General features: G+C 47.1%; 1 protein-coding gene across 2 annotated transcripts in view; it reads right to left on the reverse strand.

The window, feature by feature from the left end:
• The window catches only part of LOC128330249 (uncharacterized), a 172,126-nt gene that overhangs the window by 145,430 nt on the left and 2,024 nt on the right, over nucleotides 1-24,672 (reverse strand). For both annotated transcript variants that reach the window (XM_053262784.1, XM_053262783.1), the window contains exons 2-10: nucleotides 23,883-24,026; nucleotides 21,280-21,351; nucleotides 17,152-17,295; nucleotides 15,837-15,908; nucleotides 12,579-12,722; nucleotides 11,375-11,446; nucleotides 6,249-6,392; nucleotides 4,843-4,914; nucleotides 3,385-3,531 (exon numbers count right to left, since the gene is read on the reverse strand). In XM_053262784.1, the coding sequence (XP_053118759.1) occupies nucleotides 3,385-3,531; nucleotides 4,843-4,914; nucleotides 6,249-6,392; nucleotides 11,375-11,446; nucleotides 12,579-12,722; nucleotides 15,837-15,908; nucleotides 17,152-17,295; nucleotides 21,280-21,351; nucleotides 23,883-24,026 (1,011 nt within the window). The remainder of the gene's footprint in view (nucleotides 1-3,384; nucleotides 3,532-4,842; nucleotides 4,915-6,248; nucleotides 6,393-11,374; nucleotides 11,447-12,578; nucleotides 12,723-15,836; nucleotides 15,909-17,151; nucleotides 17,296-21,279; nucleotides 21,352-23,882; nucleotides 24,027-24,672) is intronic.

Here is a 24,672-nt window from a genome sequence, read left to right on the forward strand (position 1 = left end):
AAGAGGATATACTTGTAAAGGGGCATTCCCTATACTAAGGTGGGGGGGGGAGGGAGGGAAGAGATACTTAATAATCAAGTACTTAATATGTTCTCTTTGCAGGTGGCATGGACAGTGGAGGGGGCAGAGGCAGGGGGTGCTCCAAAATACTGCCAGTTTCCTGAACTTGGATTGGAACTTGACCGGGCCAGATCATTCCGAATTCAGTCCGAATTTGAACTGAACCAGCCAAACCGGTTCCATGCACACCCCTAACCCACACAGCAAAGTCCTGAGCCAAATGTCCTGGCAGGTGCAACATTTTTTCTTCACACTGCAGTCCCAACAAAAATCACCCCACTAAAGCTATTTGCTGTAAGTAGGAAGCTACAACAATGGCACAAATAACAGCTTGGTGAATTATTGTTGAGACCTCCTTAAAACACTTCCCAGATCGCCACAGGCCCAGTCCTGATGAGGTCTCCCCCACACTCCAACGGTTGCCACTTTTGCCAAGAAAAGAAAAGTTTGAAATTCATTCATTCATTCATTCATTCATTCATTCATTCACATACTGCCCTTCATCTTAAGATCCCAGGGCACTTAACAAGAAGATAAAAACAATTTGATAAAAACAGAACAAATGCAGCTAAAAGTTTAAAAATTTATTATTTCTCTGTGTAAACCGCCCTGAGCCATTTTTGGAAGGGTGGTATAGAAATCAGATGGATAAATAAATAAATAAATAAATAAGAGCAAAGCACACCTCATTGGTCAAAAGCCTGGATAAAAAGGACAGTCTTCTCTTTCCTCCTAAAGCAGAGGCTCTCAACCTTGGGTTCCCAGATATTGTTGGATTACAAATCCCATCATCCCCAGCAAAAAAAAAATCATTGTGGCTGGGGACAGAGGTGCTCTTACCCCTGAATTTCTGGGCCAAAGTTCAGCAAGACAATGATGGAGCTCTTCTGACGATTAGTGGAAAGCAGGCTAAGGGTGCTTAGCCCACTCCCCACTAATCATGAGACTCACCGGGCTCGCAGCTGAGCCTGGTTCAGTCAAAGCAGGTCACCCGCTTAAGTAGTCCTCCCCTAAGCCTGGGTTAGAGGAGTGAGTGCTCCGCTAACCTGGGCTTTCTGATCATGAGTTGCTGCGGTGTGGCTTCATGCCACGGCAACTCATGAGTAGACCCCTGACTGGGAAGCTGAAAAGCAGCCTCCTGGCTCAGGGGTTTCTCCAGTATACCCTGCGTGCTCGCAAGCCTGTCCGGCGGTGCTGCAGTGCTTTCCTCTTCCCCTGCCAGCAGCTTGCTCCTGAACTCTTGTGAGAGCTGCCACGCATGGGATTAGTGACGGGTATGCCTAAGACAAACACACACACACACACAAGCTTAACCCGCACAGAGCATCTGCGCGCTAATACTTGATTGCTCCCCTCACCACCTGCCACAGTCCCCTCAACCCAGAGATCACCCTCACCTGAGCCTCACTCCATCCGGTTGTTTCCATCCCCATTACCCCTCTTGGTCACTCCTCCCATTCCTTTTACTCCATCCCCCTCACCCCTCTTGGTCACAGCTGCAGTGTTGCTGGCGCCTATTTACCAAGCTGCAGCCCTCTATCCCCAGAGATGTCCCCACCCTCACCCGAGCCCCATTCCTGCTCCTCCTGTAAGAGATTTTTGACACCCCAAAATCCCTGCAACCAGGAATAAATGAGGGCTCCAAAAATCCTCACACTGACCGATGGGTTCTTTTGATGGTCCTGGCTGTCAAGAATCCCAAGACTCAAGAAGACACAAGGAGAATGAAGGGATTATATTTAATCAAAACAGATTTATTTTCTTACCAATATTCAGATGAATCACAGCATACAGCATGCAGCAAAATTACTTCTCTCACACATACCAGTCACAAAACTAACAGCCTTGAGACACTGACAGGACAGCCAGACCCTTGCAGTCACAATATACTATACCCCAAGGGAACCTCGACTTGTTCCTCTTTTTGCTAGATGCTAGGTGCCGTCAAATTGATTGATCGGATCAACTTCCTCCTTTCCTCCTCCTGTGTGCTGTACCTGAGCCACCCTCCCTGAGGGAGAAAGCCCTCCCCTCCTATCCTCTATTTTCTTCACCTTCTGCATTCACTGGTCCCACCGACCCTTTTTGCCCCAGATCAGGGTTTTAAGTACCCTCACCCTATCTGCCCATGCACTGACGGTGATTGGACAGAGAAAGGGGTCTTGACCATTCATGACCTTCGGCTAACCTGTCCCATTTGACATTTAATATCATTGGCTAGAGGAGATGTGAAAGAGGAATAAGGCGTGGGCCAAGCGACCCCCCTTCAAATGGAACACCGAGTCTTGGCGTACTTTCGATCTGAGGTACTGAAAAATGAGGAAGTGTGCCTGAGCCGACAGCCGATTTTAGACAAATGCTCTAGATGGGGGCTGCTCTTGACAGCATGGAAAGTTTTGCTAGAACAGGGGAATTTGGCATGGTCAAGGATGTCTCATTTTGAGCACAATGCGGAGGATCTGGGACTTTACCTATATGACAGCATTGCTCATGGGTTCATGCTAAGATCAGGGCCTGAACTGTATCAAGCGAACAGACTCATGTCAAGCATTTATCTAATACAATATGGCTAAACTATCTATGCACTTATTCAATATAAATTGACCCAATTGGATCTTACACTCCTTACAGGAGCAGCAGCAGCGGTTGACCTGGCCCTTCCTCGCTGCCTCCACCGCCATGGCCACTCGTTCCCCTCAGGCTGCTGACAGTCCCGGGCCTGTCCCTCACCCTTCCTTCTTTCTTCCACTCCCTTCTTTTTCTCTCTTTCTCTCTCCTCCACTCACGCTTCCTCTCTCTCTCTCTCTCTCTCTCTCTCTCTCTCTCTCTCTCTTCCCTCTCGCCCTTCCTGAGTTAACAGACCTTGTTTCCTCATCGACAGCCTCGTTCTCCTGAAGGGGCTCTTTCCTCCCTCACAACCCCTGCCCACTATCCTTTTATATATATAGATTCCTCGCCTCTACAATCAAGAACATCTTCTGACTAGTAACAGTTGCATTCCAACTGTCCTTATCCATCACAGGCTCCTACTCCCTATGTGCATATTGAATCCCCACTGTCCAATCACATGGTGCTTCTGCTCTCACAGGATCCTCCTCCCTATATGTATATGGAATATTCGCTGCCCAATCACCATGGTGGTTTTGCTCGCAAACTCTCACAAGAGCTGCCACACATGGGATTAGCCACAGGTACACCTTAGATAATTATATAGATAGATAGATTATCACAACCATGTTTTTATGGAAATACTCAACACCATTTTCTGTAGAGTCACTAAGATTGAAGTATGGCTAGCCACTTCCTTCTAACGTGGCTACTTACCAGACATCTTTACTGACTTCAGTACCTGCGTGATCACCTGGTTGGCAAAGTGCACGCCAAAGAAGTGCAGGCTGCTCCTTTTATGTGTTAGCTCTGTACCCTTGTGTTCTTTGATTACCTTGAGGGCATGGACAACATCGTGCACAGCTGCAGAGGGGACAGGGAACCACTGTTTCATTTCTTTGCTATGTAAACCACTTTAAGAACTTCTTGTTAAAAAATGTATATAAATATTCTAACAACAATAATGTTTGCAGCCTTACTTAATCAAGCCAAGAGAAAAGGTTCTTACTCTGAGACAACATGACAGTCCACTTGCTTTGGCAAAACCTACCCTGCAGGGAATCATGGGTAATGCCACACCCCATGTGTGTAAAAGGGACTTCCATTGGATATAATGATGATCCTCCCATCACTCCCCTGCTTTGGGCTGATAAAGGAAATGGGCCCACAGAATGAGTTAGGAGTAATTGCATATGCCGGGAAGGGACTGGAAACATGGTGAGCCAGAAAGTACATAGAAGCTCCACCTTTTGGCCTTGGAAGGCCTGCACACACATGCCTCTGTTGTTTTAGAGCAGGGCTAGATAACTCCTGTATTCTTAGAGGCCACTTTATTCTCCAGGCAACAGTCTCAAGGCCAGAAGTATCATTTGCTGCTCAGTCCAGTTACCCAACAAATATAGGGCAGGTCCACGTGATCACTACCAAGTCCAGAAGTTGGGAATGGATGTTCCCAGTGAGCAAGTGGTCCTGGTGTGTGTGTGAAGCAAACGTGGTTCCTGACCCATTCACAGTGGCGCACCCAGGTCATTTTGGAGCCCAGACCTGAAGGGCTTCGGAGGCCCCCTGTTGTGATGGTGGTGGATGCTAGGAGAAAGTCCCCCCTTTGCACACTGTTTTTTTTATTTTAAAAGCATGCTGCTGTGTGGCAGCAGCACTAGCAGAGAGGCAAGCGGTCATCACTTGGGAGGAGGGAGCAGAGCTGGACGGAGCTCGCTGCCTCCCATCCTCAGAGCCGATGGAGGGTAACAGGGGGAACTCTCCCCTCCTCGTCTCCCCATCCTCCCTGCAACTGCCACTGCCAGATAATTGAAAATGGTCCTTCCTCTATAGACCGTGAACCGCCCAGGGACTTTTTTGTATGGGGTGGTATAGAAATGTACTAAATAAATAAATAAATAAATAAATATCGTGTGCATGCAGGATTACTTGAGATGTCAGCCAGTGACTCTGTGGGACAACATTTACTGCACCTAGGTTAACCCGCTTGTTAAGAAAGAAAAGCTGAGATATTTGATGACCATACTGACAGATAGGCTTAGGCTTTTACCGTGGTGGTAATAAACCTGTGTTTGGGCTGTACCACTTGCAGCCTGAGGTGAGAACTAGGTTATAGTTAGAGAGCTTTCAGAGAATCTTTCATGCAGATTTCTTTTCTTGCACCTCAGATCCTACCTGCATAATTTGAGAACTTCCTGGTTGACTTAACAGCAGACATCAGTTCATGGATATCTACAGACCCATCAACTAGAAAAGAAAAGAAGAGTTGGGTAATCATCATGTGACCCAAATTAGTGATCCAGCAGTGTCAAAAAATCCAACCCATTTTCTGAGAGGACAGCCTGGGGACTCTTCCAGATGATAACAATATGTGAGAGAAGAACGTGCCCCTTTCCTCAGCCACCACCACTATGTTGAGAAGAATAGGGATGATTGTCCTCTCCATGCTAACTATAAAGGAGCACCAGGAATACAGACAGAGGGCATACATGAGGAGCAACTTTCACGTAATTTGGGGGAGGCTGGGGAGAAAGACACTCTTAGGAGAGATAAGACTTATTGGGGAGGTAAGAGTTCAGTAAAATGAGGTAGGGAATTTCTCAAATGCATTTGGGGGGATTTGCACCTCTAGAGAGTACCAAGGTGTCTCTACCAGTTAGCAGAGTTTAGCTGTCAGCAGCAGCATGTCAACTAGCTGGTTTTAATCTGCTGCTTTTATTCCTGCTAGTTTTATTTGTTCTTATTCTTTGCTTTTACTGATCTGGGGTGTGTGTGTTTTGCGATTAGCATTTGTATACATTTATTTTGCTTTTATATTGTTGACTTTTGTTTAATATGTTTATTATGTAAGCTACCCCGAGAGCCTATGATTGAAAAGGTGGCATACACATTTGTTTCTCAATAAAATAAAACAATGCATGCAAAACATTTTCAACATTCCAAAGCACTGTCCTTCCCAAACTGAGCCCATGGGACCAACCCACAGAGAAGGCTGCCCAATGTGTTCCTGTGTGATTCAATTGCCTCCTTTCGATCAGCCTCTATTGGGGACAGGTAATTCTGCCACATCGCTGCATCAAGTGTGATTGGATTATTCAATCATTCCTGACCAAAAAATAAAAATAAAAATGCAGCAGACTTACTTGACTCAGAGGAGGCTGCCTTTCGCATCTCTGCAGGAGTTTATGTTCCAGGCAGTCCTCTTTTCAGTCAGGACAGACATGTGAGATAAACCTAATAAGCAAAAGCTGCCTACTGCTCACTCTTAAAGTTGCAAGAATCACTGTGTTTCATATTTATAATTTCTTTTTACAGTAACACACAAGAACCAAAGCAACCTCAAAATGAACACAGGGCCCTTAACTTGTAGTTTCACCAACTAAAGTTGAGCCCAAGTTAGCTGATTAAAGCATGCAGCCCTGTATCCCCCCCCCTTTGTATGAATTTTCCACGTATGAAATGGCTCTCAGAGGCAACAGCAAAACCTTTACCAGAGGGGAACCTTTACCTTCCCTTCACAGAGTTTGAACCCATGAATCTGGATGTGTTTACTCCTGAAATATGTGGGAGCAAATACTCACAAGAAACCTTCAGAGATCTTGTAGCTTGTGCTAGTTCTGCCTTGTTTAAATGGACCCCAATGCTGCTGAGGTAGGTCTCCACATCTGAAAGCTTCAATTGGTCATCCGTGACCTGACTAAAGACCTTGATAGCATTGTTCAGAACTACAAGGAGGAAAAACACATGAGATTAAACTTACATAAAATTTCACTCTCAAACAAGCCTTTCCACCTCCTCTCATCCCTGTGCCAGTAGCTACCGTCAGAGCTCTTTATGCCTCCCAAAATTAAATTCTGCATCCAGGCAAATCATATTTGCATTATGGGGGGCGGGGGGGCGGGAATAATTCTTCAGCCTGTATAAATGATGCAACATAGGAACATAGGAAACTTCCATATACTGAGTCAGACTATTGGTCTATCTAGCTCGATATTGTCTTCACAGACAGGCAGCAGCTTCTCCAAGGTTGCAGGCAGGACTCTCTCTCTCAGCCCTATCTTGGAGAAGCCAGGGAGGGAACTTGAAACCGTCTGCTCTTCCCAGAGTGGCTTCATCCCCTGAGGGGAATATCTTACAGTGCTCACACTTCTAGTCTCCCATTCATATGCAACCAGGGTGGATCCTGCTTAGCTAAGGGGACAAGTCATGCTTGCTACCACAAGACAATCTTTGCAGGTCTCTTGTGTGGCAGAAAATATTCTGTTTTGCTGGTGCTGAGAGAGTTAAGGATACTAGCACCCCCACCTGCTGAAAATTTTATTCAGAAATCCCTCTGATTTCTGAGATTTCAGCAGGCATTTCCCATACAGCCATACGGGCTAGCAACTTGCTTTTTAAACAACAACAACAACAACAACAACCTTGGGGTCAATGGTCTGTCTGAATTAAGCAGAAATTCCTTCCTCACACTAGAATCAGGAATGATGCAGTGTGGGATAACAGCACACCCAACCAGCTAAATTGGTACTGTCTGCAATTGCCCCATCTGCAGTCCTGATGAGAGTGTGACCAACACAAGAAAGATTGCGGTAGTCCCATGCTCATCAAAGTGCACATGATACAAAACAAACATCAAACCTGTTATTTTGCAGTCCCAGCCAAGTTGCACTCTAGGATTCTTTAATACAGCTGAAGCATTGCTCTTCCACTCTTCGGTGGAAGATAAATGGTTATTGTGGATCCACATGGCACTTAACATACACTTTGTCTTCATAAACATCTCACAATTCCCATCCCCATGGCAGAGGAAAAGTGATTTATTTATTTATTTATTTATTCATTCATTCAACATATTTTTTATACCGCCCAAAACTTTCATCTCTGGGCGGTTTACAACAAAATAAAAACAGAAAGTAAAACATTAGTTAAAAACAAAACCAAGAAATTTAAAACACAACAATTAAAAATTTTTAAAACAATATTTTAAAACAACATTAAAACCATTAAAACAATATTAATTAAAAGCCTGGGTGAACAGATGCGTCTTTAGAGACTTTGTAAAAGCTGTCAGAGATGGGGAGGCTCTTATTTCACTAAGGAGCGCATTCCAAAGCAATAGAGAAGGCCCATCCCTGAGTAGCCACCAGACAAGGCAGTGGCAAATGCAGACGGACCTCCCCTGATGATCTCAGTGGATGGTGGGGTTCATGACGAAGAAGACGTTCTCTTAAATACCCAGGTTATAACCATCAGCTTGTATTTTGCCCAGAAACATATCAGCAGCCAGTGTAGCTCTTTCGATACGGGAGTAATATGGTCTCTCCTAGATGACCCAGAGACCAGCCTGGCTGCCGCATTCTGGACCAACTGTAGTTTCCGGACTACATACAAGGGCAGCCCCACATAGAGCGCATTGCAGTAATCCAGTCTGGAGGTTACCAGCAGATGTACCACTGTTTTGAGGTTGTTCACCTCAAGAAATGGACGCAGCTGGCATATCACCGAAGCTGATAGAAGGCACCTCTGGCCACTGCCTCAACCTGGGACACCAGGGAAAGGTTTAAATCCAGAAGCACCCCTAGATTGCGTACCTGTTCCTTCCGGGAAGTGTGATCCCATTCAGAACAGGCAGATCAAAATCGTCTCTTGGGTTTCGACCCTGCACAATGAGTACTTCCATCTTATCTGGATTCAGTCTCAGTTTGTTATCCCTCATCCAGCCCATCACCGACTCCAGGCAGGCATTTAGGTTGGAGACAGGCCTGTAGTTACTCAGCTTTGAGGGATCCAAGGTAGGCTTCTTCAGAAGCAGTCTAATAATTGCCTCCTTAAGACACAGAGGCATCCTACCTTCCCTCAGAGACGCACTTATAAACCCTACCAAGCCTTCTACAACAACCCCACTGCCAGTTAGTATAAGCCATGTTGGGCAAGGGTCAAGAGGACAAGTGGTAGGCTGCACCGTTCCAATCAGCTTGTCCACATCCTCAGGAGTAACAAACTGGAACTGATACAAGCTAACCACATAAGAGGAGTCACTGGACACCTCCACATCAGACACTGAAGTAATTGTGGAGATGGAATCTAAGTTGGCCAGAATATGAGAGATTTTCCCCACAAAGAATTCATTAAACACATCACAGCGGGTAATGGATGGTTCCAAATTCTGATTCAAGGGAGGAGGGGCACATACTAGCCCTCTCACAACCCTGGACAACTCTGCTGGACGTGAACTTGTGGATGCAATACAGGCAGAAAAGAATCATTTCTTTGCTGCACGTATTGCCTGAGCATAGGTCTTCAAATGAGCTCTATGTTGCAATCTGTTGGATTCAAGCTGAATCTTTCTCTACTTACACTCCAGTCATCTACCTCACCACTTCAGCCCCTGTAGTTCTTCTGTCTACCAAGGGGCCAGTTTTGAAGCAGGTCGGAGAGGATGCTTAGGAGCAATCATGTCTACTCTCCCGGTGTGTTTGCTGTTCCAATTCTCCACCAGGGCACCAACAGGATCACTGGCAGAGCCAACACTAAATCCTTCCAAGGCGTCTTGAAACCCTATTGTATCCAATAACCTTCTCGGGCAGACCACCCTAATATGTCCCCTGCCCCTGCGAAGGTGGGGTGTGACTTTGAGTCCAGCCTTAACCAGATGATGGTCCATCCATGACAATGGGGAAATCACAGGAGTCCCCACCCACGGAACACCACCCTGATCAGAGTGAAAGACCAAATCAAGCATGTGACCAGCAATGTGCGTCAGTTCCAAGACCCTTTGGATAGGCCCATAGTTGTCATGGCCGCTTTGAACTCCTGAGCTGCCCCGGACAGATTGGTCCCAAAATGAACACTGAAGTCTCCCAGCACCACCAAATCCGAGACCAAGTCCGTCAGCTCGGTTAGGGACTCTGTTGAGCAGCGGAGTGATCAGTACACTAATAGAAGTCCCAGTCTATCTCTGGTCCCTAAACTTAAGTACACACATTCGATATGGTCCGACACCTCAACAGGGATCCTGGTAAGGGAGATATTGGTCTTATAGACCACAGCCACTCCACCTTCCCACCCACAGTCTCTCACCCGCTCCTCAACAGAGTACCCTGGAGGGAGAAGCTGGGACCACACTGGGCTCCCAGCCTCCCCCAACCAGGTATCTGTAATACATACCAGGTCGGCACCTTCATCCAGAATCAAATCATGGATGGTAGCTATTAGATTTCTAAGTCCCCTTCTCCTGTAATGGTCCGCTGACCTGCCAACATTACTTCTTCTGTTTCCCACCACCACCAGAATTGCCGCCCCACAGCCAGTGGACACGGCCCCTGTCTCCTCATCTCCAGGTAAGCCCAGACACATTCTAAAAGATTCCCACCCAGGACTAATTAAAACAGAATACCAACTATTAAATACCCACCCATATACAAATACCTGGCCCAAGAGGCTTGACCCTCACTCTCGCTGTCTCCCGAAGTGGCTCCGCCAAAGTGGCGACCCCACCACAAGCAGCGTCCAGCCACTGCCAAAGGCCACAGTCCCACAGGTCAGGCAGGGGACTGGCAGGTGGTCTCGCCTTCTCCCTCTCCCTCTCCTGCAGGCAGGTGTTCAACAGCAGCAGCAGCAGCAACACACAATCCACACCAGTCTCTCACCCTGGTGGCCATCTGGGAAGCAGGTGGTCTCGCCCTCTGCTGCAGGGCTTCAGTAAGGACTGTAGCGAAAGCATTGGGGGTGGCAGCAGAAGCCCTGCTGATCTTCCTTACATAGGAACATAGGGAACCGCCTTATACCGAGTCAGACCATAGGTCCATCTAGCTCAGCATTGCCTACATAGGCTGGCAGTGGCTTCTCCAAGGTTGCAGGCAAGAGTCTCTCTCAGTCCTATCTTGGGGATGCCGCCAGGGAGAGAACTTGGAACCTTCTCCATGCAAGCATGCAGGTGGTCTTCCCAGAGCGGCTCCATCCCCTGAGGGGAATATCTTACACTGCTCACATGTAGTCTTCCATTCAAATGTAAACCACAGTGGACCCTGCTTAGCAAAGGGGACAATTGATGCTTGCTACCACATGGCCAACTCTCCTCCCTTCTCCTGTCTAATTCCAGAATGTAGTTCTTCACTTCTGTGCCCAGTCTGACCTTCCCTCTCACTGCTCTCCCTGTGACAGGTGCACTTCCTGTTGCCACACCCCAAGTCTCTAACCACTGGGGAAACAGCAGCCTGACCTTCCCTCAGTTTCAGGCATGCTTCTCCGCTGCTCTGCCCTGAATCTCCTCCTTCCCAGTCACTGCCTGCCTCTCTCGTCCCCTGTGCTAATTTGGGGGTACCAGTGCTGGGGTTTTACAAACCATTTCTCCAGCAGCAGGCAAATGGACAGTGCTTTGCCACACTGGACAGGCTAGCACTTCAGTTCTGGTCCAAGACAGAAAAGTTGCTGTAAATCAAGTCTGAACTATGAGAGTTCAGAAAATACTGGTATACATTCAGTTTGCAATAATGTCATCTGACCTTGCTGTAAAAAGTGAGTGAATTAGAGTGAATTAAAGGCAGCGATTCTGGGCTAAGCAGCTAGTGTGGAACTGGCCAGTCTTATTTTGCTTCTAGTATTGGAAAAATATCTGGATTTGATTTATTCATCACGAGATTTCTCTCTCTCTCCTACTCTCACTCTTCCCACCAGAGTATGTTACGGCCTTACCCCAACTACTTACCTTCCATTTCTGAGAAACGTTGTGTTCTAGCTACCTTCTGTATGACTTGCCCAATATCAACCTTCCCTTCTCCTGAAACATGAAAAGAGATTATATTCAGTGATGGCATGAAGTGAGCAGGTCCCACCAGTTTCTTTTCCTATTTAAGACTCACTCGCATGTGCACCTTGTTTAAGATTGAGGAAACTTGTGGTCATCTCTCCCTGTTGCCTGGGACTTTTACACACAGCAGGTTGTACTGCAAGTTTACTGGGAGGTTTTGCTGCAAACTCAAAGCTGTCCCAAAAAACCGACGCAAATAGAGGAATTTTTTTACCCTGGATATAAATTGGGCTACACTCTAATGCGCAGTGAAAAACCTGGATTGTGTGTAACTGCTCCCCAATAACTCGCAGGGACTTCGGGGTAACTCTGGCCGATATGTGAATGCACCCCCCCCACTCCAGAGGAGATGTGAATTAAAGAGTTTTAAAAGCCCCATGTGAAAAACTTCCAGGGCGCTTTCCAGATCAGCCGCTCAACAGCAGCAAAATGCTTCCGTTCAGGCAAATTGCATTCAAAACTTAAATAGCAAAGTGCCCAGCAGGGGGAACAGTCTCACGAAAACAAACAACCCCCCAAAACAGCAACCTTTTTACGCTGGACAGACATAGGAACATAGGAAGCTGCCATATATGGAGCCAAACCATTAGTCTATCTAGCTCAATATTGTCTTCACAGACTGGCAGCGGCTTCTCCAAGGTTGCAGGCAGGAGTCTCTCTCAGCCCTATCTTAGAGATGCCAGGGAGGGAACCTGGAACCTTCTGCAAGCAAGCATGCAGGTGCTCTTCCTCTTCCCAGAGCAACCCCATCCCCTGAGGGGAATATCTTGCAGTGCTCACACATCAGGTCTCCCATTCATATGCAGCCAGGGCAGACCCTGCTTAGCCAAGGGGACAAGTCATGCTTGCTACCACAAGACCAGCTCTCCTCTCTACATACAACATTTTATCCGAAACAAGAAAAATGTGAAATGTGAACAGCACCCTGCTGTCAGCGCAGAGACTGCGGTGTCACAACACAGGAAGTGTGGAAACACACTTCAAAGATTCCCCGTGACTCCGTTGCAGGGTCTAATCTGGAAAGCGCCTAGGTAACAGTAAGGGGTCGAAAAGACAGGACAGAGGCCTCAGCCTCCCAAGAGTTTCTCTCATTAATACTCACTATCCACTGAGACAGTCTTCAGTAGCTCCTCATACTCCTGTGTGTTTAAACGAATGCCCATCTTCCTGAGGGTGGGTCTGAGGTCCTGCAGGAACACTTTGTCTTTTTCGATATAGCTGACTGCTTGAATGGTGTCCTTCACCACTGAGGGACAAAACAAAGTTGTTGTTGTTGTTGTTGTTGTTATTATTAATTTGATTTCTATACCGCCCTTCCAAAAATGGCTCAGGGTGGTTTACAAAGAGAGATAACAAACAAATAAGAGCTTTTATTTCTCACGAGCAAAGTTGAGCTTTGCTCGTGAGAAATAGCAACTGTCATATTGGCTCCCTGGAAGAAACATTAAAAATGGAGTCCTCAGCCCCGCTGCTCAAGATTCCTCCTGAAATGGCAAAGTGAAGTATCATCTAATCCAATATTTCTCAAACTATGTGTTTGGGCCAACTAGTGTGCCATGAGAGAACTAAATTGGATAATTACAGGCTCCAGTATAAGACCAAAGCAATCATCTACACAGAAAGTTGCTTTGGCCTGGCCCAGCCTCCTCCGTGAGTATGGAACCAAAGCTCAGTATACTCCCATGTTTGAGAGCATACAGAGAAGGTTCCAGGTTCCGTCACTGGCATCTTCAGGTTGGGCTGGGAAAGACCCCTGTCTGAAAATCATGGAGAGCTGCTGCCAATCAGTGTAGACAGTACAAAGCTAGATGGACCAATGATCTGACTCAGTGTACAGCAGTTTCATATGTTCTTCCATCATATCTAAGCATTTAGTGTGACTGGATCATCCAATCCCTCTGGAAGCAGAGATCCAGCAGAATGACCTGTTCTTAGAAGAGCTTGTGAGCTGTCTCTGCACGAGAAGAGAACTTGCCAGCTGTGTCTAGGCACAACACAGGCATGACTACTCAGGAAAAGTTAATCTATGCAGCCACAAGTGTGAAGTGTACCTCAGATTCAGGAAAAGAAATAAGCTATCAGGAGCAGGGGCGTAGCAAGGCTGGAGTGGGCCCAGAGGCAAGATTTTGAAATGGCTCACTGAAACTCAGCTCATGAAGTAAAGAAACCGCAGCAGCGGCAGGCCTGGCTGCAGAGGCCGGAGGCAGCGGCAGGCCCAGCCCAGCCACGGAAGCAAGGCCCCAGAGTGGGGGGGGGGAGAAAGTGAGGGGGAGCAGAAGTGGCGGTGGGGAGGAGAGGCAGCTGGGCCTGGAAGTGGAGACTGGGGCAGAAGGTGGGGTGGGGGGAGAGGTAACTGCTGGCCCCAAAGAGCACACAGATGCTCTGTGCGGGGTCGGCTAGTGTGTGTGTGTGTGTGTATGTGTGTGTATGTGTATGTGTATATATATATATATATATATATATATATATATATATATATATATATATATATCCCATGTGCCACAATAGAACATCATCCTAAATTATTTTTTTAAAAGTTTTGTAAATTGTGGATGATGCAAGATGCAAGTCATTTAATGGTACTAGAGAAAGACATGCTGTTCTGGTAGCTCCAGGTCTTAACACTCACATCAATTTTGGATGAATATAACTGAAGGAGGCCCGGGTGAGTGTGCGGCTGGGGGAGTCAGTCATGTGACTTGCCTCTGGGGGGGGGCAAGGCAATGGGCCCCCTGACAACTGTCTCCCCGTGCCCTATTATAGTTACGCCCCTGATCAGGAGTTAGGGAGACACTTACGTAATCCAACATGCTATTTGCAACTACGTTACATGTTTAAACTAATTTGGAAATGGTTACAAAAATGTCATGGCTTCTCCAAAGAACTCTGGAAACTGGGGTTGAGGCTTCTTGTCATCTCAAAGAATGGTAATTCTCATAGAGTGGGAGCCATGATTGTTCATGGCTTAAGACTGGATATCCCATCTTCTCTGAGACAAACTACTTCCTTACCTAGCTCCACCCCTGCTAGCAGCAGTTCTCCAGGGTCCTAGACCGGGTCTTTCTCAGCCCTAACAAGAGGAGTCAGGGATTGAACCGGAGACCTTTTTAATGCAAAGAAGGTGCTCTCCCACTAAGCCATGGCCCCATCCTCACCATTTGGAAAGAAGACAATACAGATTACCAACTTGCCCCATCCTGGAGTTTTCTTGTCTAACCAGAGAGAGAGAGAAGTGACAGGGGTCAGTGGCAGTCATGCATGCCGTCCTTATACAGTGTAGTTTATTGGGCCAGAAACACCACAAATAATATAAAATAAAACCACCATCTAATCTTCACTGAGAGAAGTGAGCACTTCAAAAAGTGAGCAGGTGGCAATTTAACAATGTTTTTGAAAGGATTATTTGAGTTTATGTTGTGGTTTTTTCCATATTTGTTTTCATTTCTCTGTGCTGTATGTCTTTGAAATAAACAACAATGAAATTTGGAAAGCAGAGGCTGACAGGAAGTAATATATAACCCAGATGCAGCCCATAAAACTGGAGACACAGGGGAATGCTCTCAGGAGTTATATGTGTCCTCTAACATTTCACAGTAGAGGCATTCTTAGTGTCATGTTGACACCAAAGATCTCCTTTGTGATTTCTTCACTCCCGCCCCACTGCTATACATTGCAGAAGAGGTCATTTTCTGCCTGCTCTACAATGGATCCATTTACTCAGCAATAGCCTGTCCTGCACTGATTTAAATCAAAAGAGGGTATTTTAATTCAAGAGAGGAGCATAACATAATTGTCATATAATATGACATCAGACCTTACCAGCTGAAGCATGTGTAATGGCAGGCTGGGCACTACTGTCATCATGCCTTTGTGTTTGTGGGTGAGTATTATTTATTTGTATGGGCACTAAATGCAGCCCACCCAATCCCATTCAGAGATTTGAAGCCAAGCCTCCCTAAGTCCAACAGTCTAACCACTACACCACGTGGTGTAATAGTAAAGTAAAGTAAAGTGTGCCGATTTCAACTTCTGCCACCCACAGAGCCCTGTGGTTTTCTTTGGTAGAATACAGGAGGGTGTTACCATTGCCTCCTCCCACGCAGTATGAGATGATGCCTCTCCGCATCTTCCTATATTGCTGCTGCCCAATGTAGTACCAGCGGGGATTCGAACCGGTAACTTTCTGCTTGTTAGTCAAGCATTTCCCCGCTGTGCCACTTCAGATGACGGTGTAACAGTAAAACAGTAACAATAACAATGACTCACACCCAGGTGAACTGAATAAAGACAACCCAGCTCAGATAGTCTCAGCAGTGCCAAAGAGTCTCTCTTGCCCCACCTAGCTAACCAGCTTACTTACCTGACAACTCTGAGAAATATGGTTTGTTGGTGAGAATTTTCATGAAGTCTTTCACAACTATCTTTCCACTACCTGCAATCAAGAATAATTTTTAAAATGCATATTAAGAGCACAAATGTCACCTTTGTAACCCATGTAAGAGAACAAAGAGGGGTTCAGGGTAAGGCAGTGATGATAATAGGTGTGGCTAATCCATTCATTCCTTGATCCAGGCCAGTTTTTAGTTAATTCATTCTTTGATCCAGACCAGTTTTTCATTGAGGCTTTAGTTACTTTTATTCCAGTGAGCCACCATTGCGTGGGAGGGTTCAAGAACCCAGGCTGCCGTGCTCAGGGGCTGCGCCTGGTGCCCCAGCCACTCCCCCCTGTGTCTGACATCATGCACATGGGGGGGGGGGTGGCCACATTAGCAAACGGAGCCGCGCACCCCAGCCTGACCGGGAATGTGTCTCTCTGCTTTTGCGAACAGGGAGAAGTGCTCCATGCTGTGCTGCGAACACAGCACTGGCTGAAGTTTACTTGCAAATGGGGCACATGGTCCCATTTGCTCATGTGGCCATGCCCCCAGGTGCATCTGACACTGGGGGCTTAGCTGGGGTGGCAGAAGCTGGCGGTGGCGAGCTGGACGGCGGCTGCTGGCGTCCTCGCTCCTCCACTCCTCGCTCCTCCACTCCTCACTCCTCCTGCAGTTGAGGCGGGGCTAACAAACAAACAACGGCAAGAGCAATGAAGGCAGACTGCACTTGCCTCTCTGTGCATAATATCTTTTTCATTAAACGGTTAAATTTCAGGGGCGTAGCTAGGGGAGAGGGGGCCCGTGTTGATCCCTCTCTCGGGCGGCCCCCCAGAGTGAGGGAGAAATGAAGAAAATAGGGAGGGATGGAGCTGGAGGGCCCTCAGGAGCTGGGGGCCCGTGTTCTTTGAACCCTTTCGCTCAATTATAGCTACGCCCCTGCTGTTAACGTTTCTGATTCAACTCCACTGCCTTGTCCTTGCATACCACAACTCCTTCCCTTGGATTCTACAATAGGTACACCCTGACTGCATGCTCCCTCCACAACTGAAGGCCATGGTGTGTAACTGCGGGGAGGGATTTTACCACGGGCCAAATTGAAGCAGAAAAAAAATGCCAAAGTGGACTCTTTCAATGCAAAAGCAAAGCAAACAAGAGATTAATCTTTCCTTGATGCGTCTTGTGAGATGTGTCTGAAGGCTGTGCAGCAAAGACAGAGGAGGCCTTTTGCTCGCAGTGCTTGCTTGACTACTGGGTGAATGAGTTCACTGGTATGGATGAGAAGATGTTTCATGTACTCACCGTCCACGGGGACCTGTTTCAGGACATCCTGGAACTCTTGGTCAGACAGATGGATTCCCATGTTTCTCATAAAGTAAGGGAGTTCATGCAGCATCACCTTATCTGATTCAATCTTCTCCATGGCTTGAATGGCATCTTTCAGAGCTGCAAACACATACACCTGGGATCTTAAAACAGAGTCAGCTGCAATTCAGTCTAGAGCAGGGGTCCCCAACTTGTGGCCTTCCAGATGTTGCTGAACTACAACTCCCATCAGCCCCATCCACAATAATTTGTAGCTGGGGCTGAAGGGAATTGTAGTTCAGCAACACCTGGAGGGCCGCAGGCTGGGGACCCCTGGTCACTCTAGACCTTTATTCTGAGAACATCATCCCCAAGGCCCAATGCACTGATACTTAGAAAGGGTATTCGCACACTTAGCCTAACCCAGGCTAGGGCAACCCAGCCTGGCTTAGGCTGCATATGTGAAGTACCAGGAGCGAGGTCACTGCCAGCACTGCCTCTGCGCCAAGCCCCACTTTTTAACCTGGCATTTAGCCGAGGTTAAGAGAGCCTGTGGTTTGCTTAATCCCGGCCGGTGATTGTCTGGGCAATTGCCGTTGGGTTAAATGGTTTCCCGCTGCCTGCCTCCATTTCCCGCAGCAAGCTGGGCGGGGGGAGCAGCCGTGCCAAGCGCGGCCGCTGCTCTGACTAGAGGAGCCGCCGCGCTCGTGCCCCGGGGCACCCTAGGATGTGGGAGGGGGGAGTCCTTCCGCTCCCAGCATCTCCCTCTGCCCCACCACTGCTCACGTGGGTGCACTGCGTGGCGGAGGGGAGGATGGCGGCTGCTCATCTTCCAGGGAAGCCAGGTGAGCTCCTACCTTCCGTGCAGTCTGCCCAGCAAGGTCACTCCCTCCCCAGCGAGGCCATGTGAAAAACCTCAGAATCTAGCTTGCATTGGCAGCTGGCCGGCCCAGAATGTCCTCCTGGTGGCCAACTGCCAGAACACGTCAGGCCGCGGAGGTCGGACTCTTGCACTTTACTTCCTACACCACCAGGGCTCTACTGCATGTTGCCAAAAACATGGTTCGTTTGGCTCGGCGTCTCCACCCCCGCTTGAATAGCAGCCACAAGAAGGGGTTGGGATAGGAACAGTGGCTTGTGGGAAGGGGGCATTTAACCCTTCCCTTGGTCTCAATGAATGCCCCCCGCCACCCGCTCGAAGCTGCTATTAACACCAAGAGGGAAATCCCACTTCCTCTGCAAGGCCAAGAGCACCATGGGCAGGGAGTGGCTTTTCATACAGACCACTGTTCAACTAAATTGGGTTTCTTTGAAAGCTATGTACTTCTCATCTCCAGTGCTGGAGCACACATCTCCCCTGATTTAACTACAATGCATGCAAGCCATTATGTGGGGATATTATACAGCCCTACTGGCCCTGGTTTGGGGCTAGTACAAGCTTAGCTCTTTGCAGGGGGTGGGGGCAAGGATTTTTCTGGAAAGGCCCTTTGCATGGGTGTAGCTTTAATTGAATGGGATGGGGAATGATGACAAATGTCCCTGGCCCCTGTGGGAGGGGGGGAACCAACTGGGTGACAATTCGCTCTTTGCTCTCCCACTCTTGCCTCCCCAACAGGATGAATTGCTGCTGGAGATTCATCTTGGCTTCAAGGGAGATGAGTTCTCTACAGAAGGGAAAAGGGGAGGAGTGTCAAGGAGCATGACAGCTCCTGACTGGCTGGATAGTGCTGAGGCTCTGCCCACCCCTCCCTCAGCCTGACTGACAGGAAGGAGAAGTCAGGGGGATCAGGGGCAGAAGGCAGGGGCCCATCTTTACTTCTTGTCCCAGGGCCCAATCAAACCTAGCCACCATACCTTCCTGCCATCTCAGCAATGCAAGCAGTGATATACTTATTATCACCCCCCTTTTTGGGCAAGGTGATAGAGCGTGTGGTGGCGTCCCAGCTGCAGAGGGTCTTGGATGATACGGATTATCTGGACCCTTTTCAATCTGGCTTCCGCCCCTGGTATGGGACTGGGACTGCCTTGGTTGCTCTAGTGGATGACCTACGCCGGGAACTAGACAGGGGGAGTGCGTCCCTGTTGGTTCTGCTGGACCTCTCGGAGGCATTTGGTACCATCGACCATGGTATTCTTCTGGGCCACCTCTCGAGTATGGGAATCGGAGGTACTGCGTTGCAGTGGTTCCGGTCCTTTCTTGAGGGGAGGGTCCAGAAGGTGGTGCTGGGGGACTACTGCTCGGCTCCGTGGCCGTTGGCCTGTGGGATCCCGCAGGGTTCGGTCTTGTCCCCCATGAAACCGCTGGGAGAGGTCATCCGGGGACTTGGACTGAGTTGTCAGCAGTATGCAGATGACACTCAGCTCTATCTCTCCTTGTCATCTGATCCTAGGGAGGTGGTGGATGTCCTGAATCGGGGGCTGGAGGCCGTGATAGGTTGGATGTGGGCTAATAAACTGAAATTGAATCCGGACAAGACGGAGGTACTGTTGGTCAGTAGGAGAGCCAATCGGGTCGAGGAGATTTTACAGGTTCTGGATGGGGTTGCACTCCCCTTGAAGGAGCAAGTACGCAGCTTGGGGGTACTACTGGACCCGGCTCTGCTTTTGGAAGCTCAGGTGGAGGCGGTGGCCAGGAGTCGGCTTCGGCTAGTGCGTCAGCTGCGTCCCTTTCTCGAGAAGGCAGATCTGGCAACGGTTACCCATGCCTTAGTCACGTCATGCCTGGATTATTGTAACACTATCTATGTGGGGCTGCCCTTGAAGAATATCCAGAAACTGCAGCTAGTGCAAAACGCGGCAGCTAGGGTTTTATCCGGAGCTGCCCGCATCACACCCATTCTGAAAGAGTTGCCCTGGCTGCCAGTTTGTTTCCGGGTCCAATTCAAGGTGCTGGTTTTGACCTTTAAAGCCCTTAATGGTTTGGGCCCGGGGTATCTGAGGGACTGCCTGCTCCCAAGGGTTGCTGCCCGCTTGACGAGGTCATCTGCGGGGGCTCTGCTCCAGGTGCCAACAATGAGGGAGGTTTGGTTGTTGTGCACTCGGGACAGGACCTTCTCTGTTGCTGCCCCCAGACTTTGGGATGCTCTCCCAGTGGCCATTCACTCCTCAGACTCCATCAGTTTTTAGAAAGCTTATTAAATCTTGACTTTTTATCCAGGCTTTTACATGATTGTTTTTATTGCTGCTTCTGTGTGTTTTTATCCGTCTATAGTTTTTTATGCTTGTATTGTATAGATTTTATATTTGGTTTGTTTTTATATTTTTAGCTTAATATTTTTATTGTCATTTTATTGTATGTTTTTTAATTTTTGTAAACCGCCCTGAGATTGTTTTTAATGAAAGGTGGTATATAAATCCAACAATCAATCAATCAATCAATCAATCTCTCTTTGTATGCAAGGGTCACTTCATGATCCACACCACCTTCATTATTACTCATTGGGCTGTATTCTGATTAGTAGTTCCATGAGTGGAAGATGTTCTGCTTGCACAAAAGGAGAGGGGTGATTCTCGCCAATCCTTCTTTCCCTGTGCTGCCATTTGTACCCTCATAAAAATGTTGCTGTTAAGTTCTCCCAGCCTTCAGGGATATATATTCAAGAGCCACAGGGAGCTACAGAGGGGGGACTAGTGAAGATTGTCCTAGTGTGAGCAGAACTTCTTCTGTTGATGGAACAACTAGTCAGGATACTGTCCATTGCTGAAGGCTCTTCCCTGCCTGCTGTTATCATGAATTCATTTACTCTGTAGAAGCCTGTTATCAGTTGACTTGAATGCCAAGAAGGTGATTATTTTGGTAAAGATATGCTGTAAATAAAAGCATGAATACCCTACAATATGTTATAAACAAATGCAATCTATAATGGCAGGCTAAGCATGGCTTAGTGCCTTAGTGTCCATGTGCGTGCATGGACACTAAGCCACACACTTTCATGTGTGACTCACACAAACAACATTTTAACAAGGCTTTCACCAAAACGCAGACATCGGGACAAGATTAGGATAGTGATTTTACAAGGGTCAGGTACTAGAAAACAGGGATTGTCCTTGGTAAATAGGGATTGTCCTTGGTAAATAGGGACAGTTGGAGTCTACGCCTTACACAGAGCAGCAACTTCTACTTACTTGAAAATTCAGCAAGGCGACGTGTTTTCCCCAAGACTGACATGAAACTGTTGAAGTTCACCATACTGTCTTCTGCAATGTAAAATTTTAGGCATGAGTTATTTGTGCTTGTTTGTTGGAATGTATAGCCGAATGGATCCTCTCAGGCTTGAGATGGAAAGAAATACTTCTGAGTCACTTGACCTGACAACAATTCTGGAGGGCAATGTACTACTCTATTATTACAGACTAACAAAATGTTCATTGTGATAGCAGGCTGGGTATGTGCAACATACAGAGGGGGGAGAGGGCATGTCCTCACCTCTTGCCTGTTGGCGTCACAGAGGCATCTGGCGGGCCATTGTGTGAAACAGGATGCTGGACTAGATAGGCCTGGGACCTGATCCAGTAGGGCTGTTCTTGTGTTCTATAAGCTATTTGGTTGATAGCCCTGGTATTTTAATTTCAACAAAAGTCTACTTGGTGGCAGCGGTAACAAGGTTAGGAGGAATAGAGGGCTGTTCCTCCACACGTGGTGGCAAGCATTGGGATAGAAAGCTATTCCTCCACACAGCCCAAAGAAGCTTCAGGTCAAATCTGGAAAGCTAGTCTTGCGGTAGCAAGCATGAATTGTCCCCTTTGGCTAGCAAGATCACTTTGGTTTGAATGTGGATGGGTGAACATGTGAACACTGTCTGCTTTAAGATACTCCCCTTAGTGGATGGGGCCATAGAGCAATGGAAGTTCATCTGTTTTGCATGCAAAAGGTTCCAGGTTCAATCCCTGGAGTCTCCAGGTAGGGCTGGAAAAGACTCCTGCCTGAAACCTTGGAGAACTGCTGCCTTTCAGTGTAAACGATACTAATACAGATGGACCAATGGTCTGATTCAATATAAGGCAGCTTCCTGTGCTCCTGTGTATGACCAGGTAACTTTTATTTTTACAATTTGCTTTAATGGTTGGTGTTTTAATCTGTATATTGCTTATGGATTATCAGAACAGCTTCCCCACTTTTGCTGTCCCCACCCACAGGCAGCAAAGATATGTGGGGTGGTCCAGCATTTTTTCAAGGGACTAAGAATCTCTGAGACATTTCTGGGAGGGCCTAACTTCCATTGGTGGTAGTGGATGCTGGGAACAGGGATACTTGTACAGTATCTCATATATTCACAAAGCATATGCAAAGTACTTCTGTTTTGCAATGACTAATAGTCATAAGCCAATAATGGTTACTGACTGATACAGATATATTGGAGATGATGGTATTGAGCTCCAACTGTAGGAGGTTTGTCCTTCAGGCCTGCAGAGCCACAGCTAGAAACATCCAGTGCACCAATGTTTACCAATTCAGAACTCCTCCATAACAGGACGCAAAAACACAAAATGCAGAACAGAAATCCAGAACTCTGTGCATGATGGGAATGAAACACAAATGGAAGTGCCATCGCATACTTCTCAAAGCAGTCCAAACAGAGGCGCATCTAGGGAAAATTGCGCCTAGGGCAAGCACTGAAATTGCGCCCCCTGTCCAAACATCTGACACCCATCTTTCAGATAACTTTATCATAATATCAGCTTAAAAATACAAGTCAAACTTGTAATATTTCAAAAACTATTTAGCAGTGGACGTAGCCAGACCAAAAAATGCTGGGAAATGTCAGTATGCTGGGGCTCATGAAATACCCAAATACTATGTGGAGGTGTACTTGGAAAACTAAACAGAAGTGCCTGTCTAATTCTCTACTATGCATTGCAGCATCACTATTACATAAATTTTAAAAATAAATGGAGAATTTGACTTTTCCCAGATACTCTGAAAATAATTAAAGGATATGCAGAGTAAACTGTGCCACTGCTTGGAATATATTCTAGTATTTCAGAAAGACAATGAGAGAAAGAGAGCAGGAAACTCCCAGTGGGCCTTAATACTAAGGATTTCACACTGATTCAAAGACAAACTCACCATTAATATGCTACATCATTGTAAACCGCTTAGAGAGCTCTGGCTATAGAGCGGTATATAAATGTAAGTGCTATTGCTATTGCTAATAGCCATATTAATAAGACATCACATTTAACTCACTTATCACAAGAAGCAAAGTAAGAGCAAATGAATACAATCCTAGCTCATAAGCTTCAGCTCAGTGTTCACAAGCCCTGATTTATAAACTAAATATGTGTACAGTGACTTATATTAATTTGTTTTAATTTTTTTTAACCAGTAGCCCCTTTGGGGGGCTTCCTAAAGGCCATGGGGGGGGGACTGCAAAGGTTAGCCCTTCCCCCTGGCCTCTAGGGCTTTGCAGGGACCATTTGAGCATGTGCAGTGGCCATTTTTAAAAATAAAATTTGTTTTTTAAAAATAGCTGCTGAAAAATAAATGGCCACCGCGCATGCTCAAGTGGCCTCTGCAAGGCCTGGCATGGCCTAGGGCCTCACAGAGGCTATTTGAGCATGTGCGGTGGCCATTTTGGTTTTGGTGGCCATTTTAATTTTTTTTAATTTTAAAAAATGGCTCCCCCCTTCAAGTGGCGCCTGGGGCATGTGCCCTGGCTGCCCCACCCTATATATGCCCCTGAGTCCAAAGACCAAGGCAGAGAATAGAGGAAGCTGGAGAAACTCACTTGTCATGCCTGCCTTCCGCAGCAGTTCCCGGAACTCCTTTTCACTCAAAATCACCCCCATTTTGTTTAGGGTGGAACGCATCTGGTCAGCATCGATGTTATCTCCTTTGAGATGGCTGATGATGTCGAAAGCATCCTGTAAGGCTGAAAAGAGTCTCCAGTTTGAGACACACCACGTCACACACAGAGACATGCCATCACACTGGCAGCTTTTTTTCTTCGATGAAAAGTAGCTCTGTCAGTGGTGTGAGAAACAGGAGGAGGCAAGCTGAGCTTGGCCCTTTTCCTGGTAACCAATTTTTCTTCTCCCATTCAAAGTGCTCGCCCCCACCCAGCAAAGTTCCCAGGTGATGATGTTTACTCTCTCCTGCACTTCTCAACATCTCACTTGCATGCCTTCAGTGTCTGCACTCGGATACTGACATTTAGAGACAGTTGGATGGTCTTTGGTGGCTACATTTGTATAACACCATTAAAAATAAAAGAAAGATATAATTATTTGAGGGCCTGTTTTCACAACTCACACAGCCCATGGCAGCCACAATTTTTAGTCAGTTTCACCACATGCTGCTGATTGAGTGGAAGCCACCCATTATTACTACTACTACTACTACTACTACTACTACTACTACATTTATATCCTGCTCTTCCTCCAAGGATCCCAGAGCGGTGTACAACATACTTAAGTTTCTCCTTACAACAACCCTGTGAAGTAGGTTAGGCTGAGAGAGAAGTGACTGGCCCAGAGTCACCCAGCTAGTATTATGGCTGAATGGGGATTTGAACCCGG

This window comes from Hemicordylus capensis, chromosome 6 (genome assembly GCF_027244095.1).
Source record: "Hemicordylus capensis ecotype Gifberg chromosome 6, rHemCap1.1.pri, whole genome shotgun sequence".
In the NCBI taxonomy this organism is placed as follows: Eukaryota; Metazoa; Chordata; class Lepidosauria; order Squamata; family Cordylidae; genus Hemicordylus; species Hemicordylus capensis.